This window comes from Varroa jacobsoni, unplaced genomic scaffold (genome assembly GCF_002532875.2).
Source record: "Varroa jacobsoni isolate VJ856 unplaced genomic scaffold, vjacob_1.0 scaffold_315, whole genome shotgun sequence".
NCBI lineage: Eukaryota > Metazoa > Arthropoda > Arachnida > Mesostigmata > Varroidae > Varroa > Varroa jacobsoni.
Genome location: NW_019213217.1, coordinates 234,763 through 246,895, shown reverse-complemented (window position 1 = coordinate 246,895; position 12,133 = coordinate 234,763). Strand labels below are relative to the sequence as shown.

The following is a 12,133-nucleotide window of genomic DNA, read 5'->3' as shown; positions in this document are numbered from 1 at the left end:
ATATGCAAATAAAAAAAAACCTTAATTTCACAATCTGTTCAAGAAAGGTGAACTGTGAATATTCTGTAACAAAGCTCCTTTACAACCATACGTGCTTCGTAACATTTCGTTGAATTTCAAAAGTAATATTGAATCTTGAGAATTATCGGAGAGATCCCCGGAATCGATAAACCATAGTGTTCAATCTGATATACGTACGATCATCGTAGGAGACGCCGGGTGGCGGGGGCATCTGCGAGGTGTCGTTCGGACCACCCGGGCTCTGACTATTAGGCTCCCATTCCTTTTTAAGCTGAACCCAACTGACGCCTTGTCCCCCAGGGCCAGCAGGTGCGCCGCTGGCATGTGCCAAAGCCTGTTTCAGTCCGCTCCATGAAGCGGTTGCATCATGTTGCGGAGGCATTCCTCCAGGCTGCGTCCATGGCTGTGAGTGTGGCGGAGGTGGGCCCTGTTGATGGGGGCTAGCTCCGCCATGGCCGCCATGTCCACCTGGGCCGCCCTGACCTCCAGGACCGCCCCATTGTTTGTCAGGTGGAGGACCCTGCGGAGGCCACTGCGAGGTCACAGGTGAGGTCACAGTATCAAAACCACCGCCACCGACGGGCCCGCCCATACCAGGCGGTGCAACGGATGGAGGAGGAACGCCGGTCCACATTGAATTTGGATTTTCCACTTCTTCTTCACCCCATGTTCCTGCAATAAAAAAAAATTCCGAAATTCAGCAGTCTTAAGTCTAATATAATTTTATGTACATCCATGTAAAATATCTGGTTGTTCCATTGAAAACCAAAAAATAAAAGTGAAAAAAATCTAGATCTGAAAGCTCAAAGTAGTGAAGCATAAAGCTTCGACTAGGAGAAACCATCCATTCGGAACACTAAGAGACCTCTATATTGCCCTTGGAAGTTATTTACCAACAAAATAAACATCATTACTGCCATTTCCTTTCTACCTATTTCTGGACAATAAATAGTAATCCCTGATCGCTGTCTCGATATGCTCGCCGCACTCCTGATCTCATTTCGGAAGATCTGTCATCGGACATCGTATGGCTTTTAGCAGGTACACATTAACAGAAGTAATTAATCGAGATAGTTATCAACGAAATGCTTAAGAATGTGGGTGGGTTGTTCACAAATCAATGAGGAGAAAACCCGTTAGCCAGATGATATGCTGTCATAATAGAAATTATATTTCAAATGTGCATCGCTGGCTCACCTCCTATGTGTGAAGCAGCTGTTGTATGTTGAGGAGGTTGCTGCTGCTGTTGCTGCTGTTGTTGTTGCTGCCACCCTCCCTGAGAATGAGGACCCTGGTGAGGGCCCTGCTGGCCACTTGCTCCCGTCCCCGCCATGCCTCCCAGACCAGCTCCTCCAGCTGCGCCTGTGCTTCCTGACACTCCCGAGGCACCTCCACCGGGTGCCTTCGAGCCTTTCTGACGAATGCTGCATTCCCAAATGTCTGTTCCCTTCGCATGTTCTGCAATAAATGATAAAAATCAAAACACAGTTACCAACCACTTCTACAGAGGAATAACGAGAGATGGTGTTCACACTTAACTAGAGCTTATAGAATCTGCTGCTAGAATCGAATCCTACGTTCGTGATATTATATATCTCTACTAAGGTAAAAATAGTTCTCCTATTTTGCAATATTATTATTCGAAAAGAACAAGATCAATTAAAAAATTGGAAGGTAAGAACTTGCTACCTTGGTTGTGTTTGTGGTTTACAGACATGCTGCGTGCATCAGGTGCAGGGCCTATAGGTACAAGTATACTTTAGTAACGTCAATTTAATACACTTGAATGAATTACTGATTATTCCACAAATATCATAACGAAAATATTACGTTAAAATATCATGAACATTATTCTGATGCATTAAATAATACGTACGTGTCTGGCTTAGCTCTGTAGGAGTTGGCCCTCCCCACATTGGGGAGCCAGGTATGGCTCTAGACGGTGGTTGTTGTTGGAGACTAGCAGAAGTAACGGACTGAATGAGGGGAGGCACCGGAGGGGCCGTCTCTTTTGGCGAGGCTGGTGCGTCCCATGCTGTATCCTGATTGATAGGAACTTGGCCTGAAAATACGAATGACCGAAATAGATGGTAGATCCAAGAGCTATATGAGCCAGCAGTAAATTTGAACCATCGATGGTCGCATTCAAGGTATTCAGACTTAGATTATTACATTCAGCCCGTCCTGTTCAACACTTAACGTAATAATGAATATGGTTCCTAGGTAGCTAGAAAACACACAATACGATAGCTCGTATAACATACCCCATCCGGATGCGAAAGCGGCCACTCTTCGGAGATCTTCTTGATCTGGAGGGCAACCAGGAATGGAGCCACCACGCAAACCTTGACCACCTTTATCACCGCCCCCATGGGCGCCCGCTGTGGCCGCCCATGACGCTGCGCCAGCGGACTGCTTTTCTTCACCACCAGCTCCCCATGGGGCTCCTGTACCTGATCCACCGCCGCCTGGTTGGCCCCACCCTGAACCTGCACCGCCAGAAGATGTCGATGGGCCGGGGGCGCCCCAACCTAAAGCATTTTAATCGCATATTTAAGACTCGCTGGAAGTATGCAAATACCTTATGCTCCGATCTTGAGCGTCGACATGAGTCATGAGATATTTCTTAATCAACCTTAGCTTGAAAATCGATCTTCTATTGAGGTGTCAGCAGCTTCGCGAATTTTATGTGAAGAAAATATAAAAAAAGAAACAGTTTCTAGTCTAAATCATCTCATTATTCATGACAACTGAATATATGCGATTACAGAGTCTTGGTTCTTGGCCAAACTTGCAGTTTATTAAGTCCCCGTACATCTCGTATCTCATTGGGTAAGAAGTAGAATTCCTGACAGCTCACCTGATGACTGCGACGTCGATGTCGAGGTCTCGCCGCCACCCAAGAGTCCCAGCTTGGGTGTGACGATTCCCAGTTTTGGAGCGCTGAGAATGCGGACGAGCGAGCCTCCAACGGCACCCCCGGGTCCGCCTCCGCTTATCGCACTTATTGTAGGCATTGTTGTGGTGGACGATCCGGTAGAACTATTGTTGTTGTTATTGTTGTTGGACAGGCTGCTTGCGATACTCGCGGCAACGCCCATATTTCCATGATGATGATGATGATGATGATGATGCTGCTGATGGTGATTATTGCTATTGCTGGAATTGTTGTTGCCACTGTTCGGATTGGACCCATGGCCAGTGTTACCACCAGTATTAGGGTTGTTACCATGGTTGCCGTGTGAGTGATGATGACCGTGGCCCCCCTGTCCGCCACCCGCATTTGAATTCGTCATATTGTTGCTGTTGTTATTGTTGCCACTGTTGGTCATGTTCGAGGTATGGTTGCTATTGTTACTGTCATTTATGTTATGCACGCTGAGGTTGTTGTTATTGTTACTGCTGCTGCTAAGGTTGCTGTTATGGGTGTTTGCGTTATTGTTGTTCGATCCCTGCGATCCCTGCAGGCTGGGCGGAGCGGTTACCACGGCGGCCTGGGCCCCCGTCATGGCAAGCGAGATCAAATCCGGTCAATCAACACGACGAATTGCCGGTAGAGGCGCACGACAACGACGATGTTTCTATTAATAACAGGAAGATGAAGATTATATGGTAATAATAAGAAAGAAGACAGCTGTTATCACTAATGGCTATTCGCGCATACATAGGCACACCTCGTGAGCTGCTGCAGTTACTCCTGTTGCTGCTGCTGCCGCCGCCGCCGCCGCTTTTGCTGATGTAGCAGCAGGTGAGGTAGTCGTCTATTTAGTCGTTGTTATTGTTGTTGCTGTTGCTACTTTTGCCTTTTTCTTTGTGCAACAGTTTAGATACTTGTTTCTTAATTTATATGCGTATATATGACTGATGACAGTTTATAACTGACTGACTATAGCTGAGTGAAGTGTACGTTATTGTGTCCGTTGTCAACTGGATGGCTTGTTTTTTCTTGTCTTGCTCGTTGTAGCTCCCAAGGATGGTTGAAGAGAAGATTATGAGCTCAATGAGAATGCGCTCTCGTCTGTTCTGCTTAGGTACTTTTTGGAGATTAAATAGTTGTGTTACAGTTTGTAGGTAGCACTAGTAGCGGAACTTTGTCAACGGTGCTCGTAGTACACCGTACCGTTTTGAGAGATGGCGAATGGGTTCTTTTTGTCTTTTGTTAACTGACGAATAGCAAATGTCGCAGCGCTCACACAGAATGTATAACTGGTGTTGGTTTCGCTGGTGGAGGTAGCTATCGTTGCGATCTGTTGCTGTTTCTTATGCTGCTCGTGCTGATACTGTTTTGTCACTGTTATAGCTCCTGCTACTGTTGGTGCAATTGAGATCGGAAGAAAGCGATATGAGCAGGCTAATTGCTTGCTGGCGCCGAGTTTTATCACAGATAATCACGGTCGAAACCGCTAACACAGTCCTTGGGCTTGGGAGAATTCCCGACGCCAAGCTGCTGCTAAGTCGCTTTGATCTTCGGATCCGCTACGTTTGGTTTTTCGTTCGTCCACAAGTTTACTTCCTTTTGCGACTGCTGCGTCACTAAAAACCTAATGTTTGTATTAATAATAATATTATTACTGTAATAATATTCGTCAATACACAAAGCGAAGAGCCCTGCTTCGAGATGGCAGCGAGATTGGTAGATGGCTGACTGGCTAGAAAATTGCTTGTTTGATACAGTCACCGTCGTAGTGCTGGAAGGACCAGGTCAGTTTAGTTTATGGGCGCACGTGGATAACTGATTGAATAATGACTGATTACCACTTGCTGTCTGTCGGTTAACAACGATCGATATACGATGAGGTCGAGATCACAAACTATCACTCGGCAGGCTTACTTTGCAGATTTACATCTGCCAATGACTCTCAAGGCGGTGTTCGTAACGCTTGAGGCCTCGGCAGAAATCGGACTTAATGCGTTGCTATCGGTTTTTCGGAGTCACACACAGCTCCGAGCCGTCCCTATGGCCGATGACGCGGTTCAAGGACGGTTGCCAGCTCGGCCAAGTCGAGCTGTCGTTCTCAACAGGTTGTCCCAGTATTCGCTATATCGTACGCACGGTTTCGACTGCGATTGATCGAAAAAAAAGCAGACTACGAGGGTTATTCGAGCACCTCGTTGCCACTGGGTTTGGCCTTGCCTCACCTGCAATATTATTCGACAGTTATGATCTTTTATTAAAAGGCCGACTACGAACAATCAAACAGTAAAAAAGAAACTCGTGTTCCTTGTTTTCTTTACTGTAGAAAACTTCATGAGAAAAAATAGTTGTTATTTTCACTAGACGTATGCTAACATTCAACTACTCTGTAACGGTTTTTGGTATATATTAGGACATTCGGTATGAAGCATGACAAACATTAATCCCGTCTTTCAAAATGACGCTAATTTATAACGGTGCGGCTTGCTGTGATGTTTTTCTTTTGTATTCAAGATACCTTTGCGCTCTTTCAAATCTGAAATCGTTCACTGAAATATCATCATTTGAGCTTTTTTTTAAATTTTTTTTTATTTTGAGCTTTTAGCAGTAAGCCTGAAAATTTACAACTATGAGCTACAGCAGAGAAGACAGCTTGCCGTATAAACCTTGTATCCAGATCTAGTATGCTCTATTAGTAGAAACACCGTGAATTCTTTTTCCAAAAATTTCCAAACATTTTGAACTGGAAAATGAGCCTTGTGGAAAGCTTTTGCAAACGTGAGTAATTAAGAGTCATAGCTGCATTAAAAATCAACCCATTTCAAAGTCCACTGGTGTTAGCAGTTAGGTTTAATATTTGCTTAAAAATCACGGATTCACCTCAGTAAAATCAATGAGACAAAATAATTGGTCAAATAAGTGAGGCATCATTTGAGAGAAGATCAAAAAAAGGAAATATAAGATCACTGACCCATTATGTATCACTTTATGTCTTTCAATAAAAAATGAATTCAAAATAGTGTCATCTACTCCAGCTTTATGATTACTGGTTCGTCTATCGCTATTGAAATGTCCAATCAACAAGGAAGAAGGAGTTTTGCATTAAACTGCCAAGGTTAGTAAACAGAAGTAAACCACTGCATGGCAACGCTCGACCTCATACCACAAGAATTATATCAAGAAGAAAAAGTTATAAGCTTTTTGTCGTCGACCATATGAGCTACACATCGCTCAAACGGATTGCAATTTTTTAAAAATCTTGATAATTTCTGAATAGGAAACGTATTCAAATGTCTGTAAGATGTCAAAATCGTTTTTCGAGATTTCGTAAATTCTCATATCCCAGACTTATACAGTAGTGAGTTAAATAACCTACCATCCGGTCAATTGGAGGTCATACGTAAAAAGTGGTGTCTGCTTCGATCGAAAATAAAACAACCGAGGCTGTAAGAACGTCCGAGAAGTTGAATTTCATTATGTCATGTTTCATAGTGAACCACGTATACATAGACACGCAGAGATCGGGCCAAAAGTCTAAAGGATGTATTTTACATCTGTTAAAGTAGCAGGAGAACGAATTTAACTGTTCAACGCATTTGTAGTCGACCACGCCTGTAATTCTTGCAGTTCTATGATGCACGCGTACTACGGGGGACAAAATTACAAGTGTATATGTTGAAAATGCAATTGACCAGCGTTCAACCATTTTGTCTAACTAACCGACGATTCCTTATTGTATCGTAGGACATGTCACATGCATGTTAGTGTAAGTATGTAGCCGAATATTTATTTTCAAATCGAATATTTGCCACATAAAGCTTGAATTAAATCGTTTTCACATTCGTTAATAGTAAAACCATTCGAACAATTACAACAGTCGTTGTTGTAGCTACTGAACTGTAGAAATATACTAATACTATGGTATTATAACATTGCTACGATGCCTTTGTTACAAATGTATTGCTGCAATTGTTGGCCTTTGTTGCAACGATTTGCATATCACGTTGCCATTTGTTACTTTTATAGATATGAAATGGACTCTCTAATAGCCAAGAGACCCTTGGCCTAGCCGGTATATATATATATATATATCAGGTTACAAATGAGATGGGTCTGTTACCGGTTGCAGGTGCCCAACTGGAATTGTTGTCGCTGCTGCGCCAACAGCGGTTGATGTGATCGTTGTTCCCAAAAGACTGTTTTCATACGGTTATCGTTGACGTTTTCTACTCGCGAAGCAGTCTTGTTTATGTTGCATTAAGGATGACAGAGATATGATGAACTTGGCTCGGAGACCGAGATACCTTACACTGTTCCTGTGTGGCATCAGATCGGTCAGCCCGATACTAATTAGCCAAGATGACTTTGCTTTGTGACGGCTAGTGCTGCTACTCCTGTAAATAATCGGCAGATCACCCCAATGAAACCTAATGATTGATATGAATATCACCCACAAATTCGAATGAATACGGTTCAACAAAAATTACCCTTTAAACATTCATATCGATAAATAAGTTATCTGTTCCTAGGTGAACATTAGCAAGCGCTAGCAAATGCGTTGATATTTAGTTATTTTTACCATTCATAACTGCTAATTAGGTTAGGTTCCTTAGAAAGACTTTTTAGAAAACTATTCAGCTCCTAATTGGCTATGGGGGGTATTGCTCATCGCTGATTTCGCCATGCTGTTGCCACTACATTTAGATCAGCTTCCATAGAGCTGGCTCCCTAACGCGGCTATTCAGGCGTTATCTACTGTTGCTGTTGCACAAACGCCAACTGAGAAGAAGTTACTGCTGATGGTTTGTTTTTGTATGACCATCGGCTATATTGGTGACAGTCGCATTGAAGAGCGGGGAAGGACGGAGGCTACGCGCAAGTACAGTTAAGAACTAGTGGCAATGTGAGATTATTGCGCTGCAGCATTGTATTAGGAAACTCGTGTTGCTGTCTGTCGTCGTACATTAATGAAAGTCAGTGGATGACAAATATATATCGCTAATAACTAGATGAAATAGCATAATGTCGTGAATAATAAACAGCATCACAGTAGATTGACAATAGACTTTGAAAAAAGCAACTTGCAACTGCTCGATTTGCTGAAGTAGCAGATTTGACGATGCAGTTAAATGCCAATTTTGCATAGGCAATGAAGGGGAACCGTTAGAAGCGATGTAAACTAACGATAATTTCCTTCGTTGATACTGTGCGCGGTCGAGGTAGCGGTCTTACTTGGCATAAAGGAGTTAATTCGTTTGGAAAAAAAATAATTAACCCCATTAAAATTCGGTTTGTCCATATGTCTTTCATATTTTGTTGTTTTACCATGCAAGTGTTGCCATATATAATAGCAGAACCACTAACTTAATAATGCGTCAACCGAGCGGGAAGCAAAAAACACATAGTTTAAATAGAGAGATTAATAAAATGGTTAGTTTAAACGGGACGAGAGCAACGTGTCGGTGTCAAAAAAATTGAAGCTCTTTTACCAGAATTCCAAAAGAGTAAACAAAATAGGATGGATCTTAGCGAAGCTCGGTTGTTCTCATACTACATAATAAGCTCGGTTTAAATTATCGCTAAATCGAACCTGCAGCGAAGGTACTGTTAGTACCGTCTTAGATATTCCAAAGAATCTTGCAAATTATTTGTTGTCATCGGAAATCATTTAGAGTAGCACTATCAGCTGATAGTTGACAAGGAAGTTATTTTCCAGCATTTCTGTATTTACGTAGCGTTTTCTAGGTAACTGTAGTTAGAAAAGAATTACTACGTTATCGGTATGTAAGTGGGCTAATAACTTACGCAGCAGACTGTAGCGTTGATGCATAGCAGGTCGTGATCGAATAGAGTTCAGCGTGTTTGTTGCTCACTCCAGCTCGATCGAGTTTTTCAAACACAACCTGTTCGGTTGAGAGATCACTTCGAACACTGTAGGGAAAAAAATTAAAAATAAAGTACAAGCACGCTATTTAATTTTAATATTAACGAGACAGTGACCATTTCAAGCAATTGTAAATAAGACAAATTTAGGTTTGTTGGATTAAGTAGTGAAGTCATAAAACCTCTTTTCCTCTTAATTTAGACACAAAACACGAAAGTTGCTACGGAAACTAATAACGGTCTCACACGCGTCGTAAGCCTCCGGTCGCGAAGGTCTGGAAATTTCAGCATATGAATTTCCCAATTTATTAACCATATAAAATTCTTTGACTATTTCGCAATTATTTCATACGGTAGCTTCACAATACAAACGTATGTAACTGAACCCAAATAACATTAACTTATGGGAGACAATGCATGTTCGCCCAAGGCGCGTAGTGGCTATGGAGTCATGACAGAGGTTATCAATGCAATCTAACAAATAATCGAGACTTGTAACCAACAAGGCTTTTGTACATTTTTCATAAAACGGCTTAGAGTCGTATTCGAACATTTCACTACTCAATTTTATTGCGCCCAACTAATAACGGCAAAAATAAACACATTACTCCAGTTTCCTTCTCCACTAGATATTTTATCCAATAGCAAAGAACAAACATGAATGACCAATTTATCAACACCAGCGTCGGCAACAGCATCAATAAGCATAAATACAATAAATGCTATTCGTATTGGATACTGATAGCCACCTGCACTGCAAACGATAGTGATTTTGATGAAAATGATGACGCTGTTCTTGTTGCCGTTGTCACCCAGGCAACAAGCAGCAATACCCTTATTGGCTTAGACAATGACGACGACCACGAAAAACGACGTCGTTGGGTATGTACAGAAAAGGATTGATAGAAGGAGAAAAGTGAGCAACAAAGGCCGCGGTAGTCTAGCAGGGTAACTTTCAGTAGCTATCTCATTCAGGGCCGTTCATTCTGAGCTCCTGCAGCAGCAGCAGCAGCACTTCCAGCCGCAAACAACCAAACAGCACTAGCTACGAAAGAGTCAATCAGAGCGACTGTAGCGGCAGCGACCGCTGCCATCGCTACCCATACCACAACAATGAGGTCGAGGACAGAGGCGAACAAACACATCAGTTGATTGTCGATGGTAAGTGTAGTCCAGGCAGAAAGTAGTAGACATGGCCGTAGTTGTAGTAACAACACCACGGCATCGACATGATGATGCCTAATCCAATCATGTGGCAGTATCAACCAACACAACAGACCGTCGACAACAGCTGCACGCAGAAAAATAACAATATCTTCGAGTCGGCCTCAGTCCAGAGTAACAGCTGAATTAGCACAAGCACAAAAACACCAGTAACATTAGTAGCAGCAGCAGAAGCACCAACGAGACAACTGACCAGGGAAATAACAAAAAAAAATACAGCAATAACACAAGCAAATGGTGGGACGGAACACAGATGAACTAACAGCGGATAAACATCAGTGACAAATGCCTGAACTGTTGCCACTGTAGCTCTTGCGATGGCAATCAATTGACTGGCCGCCAACGGCAACCCTTAATATTGGCATAGCTGATCAGCTGCTATTCATTTCTTGGAAATGGGATGAGCAAGAGCTGCAGTTAGAACCCAGCTCTAAATGGCTATAAGTAAGCACGTACTTGTGTCCCTCACGCGCCTGCACAAAGAAAAAGACCTAAAATACCAGCGCGTGCGCACCAACACACACATGCACGTATCTATACAGTACGCAGATTCCAATCGTTCACATACAGATTCTGCATGTTCGAGTTCGGCTCTGATAGACAAGACAAAAAAGGCAGGTGTTGTCTCCGCCTACAAGGTGTCGCGATCGCGTTGTGTAGGTTGTCCACTTGAGCCGCGGATACTCCTGTAACCATTGCATTTGCCTTAAAAGCGAGTGGAATCGCCGCCTTGAGATGATGGAAAAACGGTTAGCATCCATAACGAGAAAACCTTATGGATACTAATTGCGGAAGCAGTTCTTTTTGCTTCGTTTTCTAGGTCCACACGCAGACCTTTCTCGCCCTCAAACGCGAGTTAGCCCAGTTTAGAAGCTATAACCCCTATGTTTCCAGAGGCCTTACCAAAACGCTTACTAGCAACATGTACTGAGTTTGACACATACCGATCGAAGCTGGGAACAAAAATAGCGACGTTTGCCCGGACGAGCACAATACTACTGGCACGAACAGCACGAACAGATAGCTAGCTATTTAGCTAAGTTGTCGGACAAACTAAACCAACTGCACTATTACCATACACATAACACACTATTCTCTCACAAAGACTAATTGGTGTCTGTCTCGATATGCCTAGCCGCCATACGAAATCGCGTCCTTTCGCGGCTTTTCCATTTCACAAAGTAGGATTGTCGAGGTCAACGACAACGGGAAATTACCTAGGATAGCCCACAGCATCGACTAGCTGTCAACCATCCGACCTTAGCTTCGCACATCCCTTCTCCGCATTAGGCCTCCTGTGAGCTCCTACCAGCTACTATTGAATACCCAGGGAGGCGTTGTTATGTTATTTTTCGCTTGGGGGCGCGGCCCTTATATGAGCATATCCAAACGACGACGCTTCAGTGAACTTTTTCGACAAGGCACTTGCAACTGTACGCAGGCCATCGTCATCACTCACGTATCTCTAGGCGTAAACATTCACAACCGATTATCTTGCAACGCTAACCTGCGACTTGGCTGTCGATAAAACTTGGCTCTTCGTCTTTGTACCGTTGTCCGTTTGCTAACCGCATCACTCCGCCATCTTGTGGCCCGTGCAATGCTTAGATGCCCGCATTAACGCGGCAACTATCCGCGTCCCCGCCAATTTAGCGTCATGCACAAATCGAATCCTTTTGGCGCCAATTATCACTAATATTTGAGCCCTCGTGAGCTGCGTCCGTTCTAATTCGGGTATAGATCTAAGTAACTGCGGAGATAACACAAGCCGTTACCGCTATTTAACATAAAGTAATGTTTAGTTAACATAATAACGACACTCATTGCGATGCTTTGACATTTTGTCGACGAGAAAATTGTCAAGATTCACAGCTAACTGCCCTCTATATATTGACTAGATTCTTTCAACAAACACCAGTGTAATAACTTACGATAAACGGCTCGACGGTGCAACATAACAGCTTAATATTAATATTGTTGCCGCTACTTCCCAGCGACGTAAATCAAATTTATTCACCGGCGCGTTGTGTGTTTCCTTGTGTTACATTTAGCGAACTGCAAAGAGAAGAAACAGAGGAAAGATCCATCAAT

The 12,133-nt window shown here is 43.1% G+C and overlaps 1 protein-coding gene across 4 annotated transcripts in view; it reads right to left on the bottom strand.

The window, feature by feature from the left end:
- Nucleotides 1-11,644, bottom strand: part of gw (trinucleotide repeat containing adaptor protein gawky) — a 19,635-nt gene extending 7,991 nt beyond the window's left edge. The window contains exons 1-9 of one of the 4 annotated variants that reach the window (XM_022831168.2): nucleotides 11,550-11,644; nucleotides 8,741-8,866; nucleotides 7,056-7,329; nucleotides 2,882-5,160; nucleotides 2,286-2,552; nucleotides 1,898-2,083; nucleotides 1,711-1,761; nucleotides 1,219-1,479; nucleotides 199-693 (exon numbers count right to left, since the gene is read on the bottom strand). In XM_022831168.2, coding sequence (XP_022686903.1) covers nucleotides 199-693; nucleotides 1,219-1,479; nucleotides 1,711-1,761; nucleotides 1,898-2,083; nucleotides 2,286-2,552; nucleotides 2,882-3,530 — 1,909 coding nt within the window. In that variant the 5' untranslated portion in view covers nucleotides 3,531-5,160; nucleotides 7,056-7,329; nucleotides 8,741-8,866; nucleotides 11,550-11,644. The other 3 variants (XM_022831169.2, XM_022831170.2, XM_022831171.2) reach the window with 3 other exon arrangements.
- Between the last annotated feature and the right edge of the window lie 489 nt (nucleotides 11,645-12,133).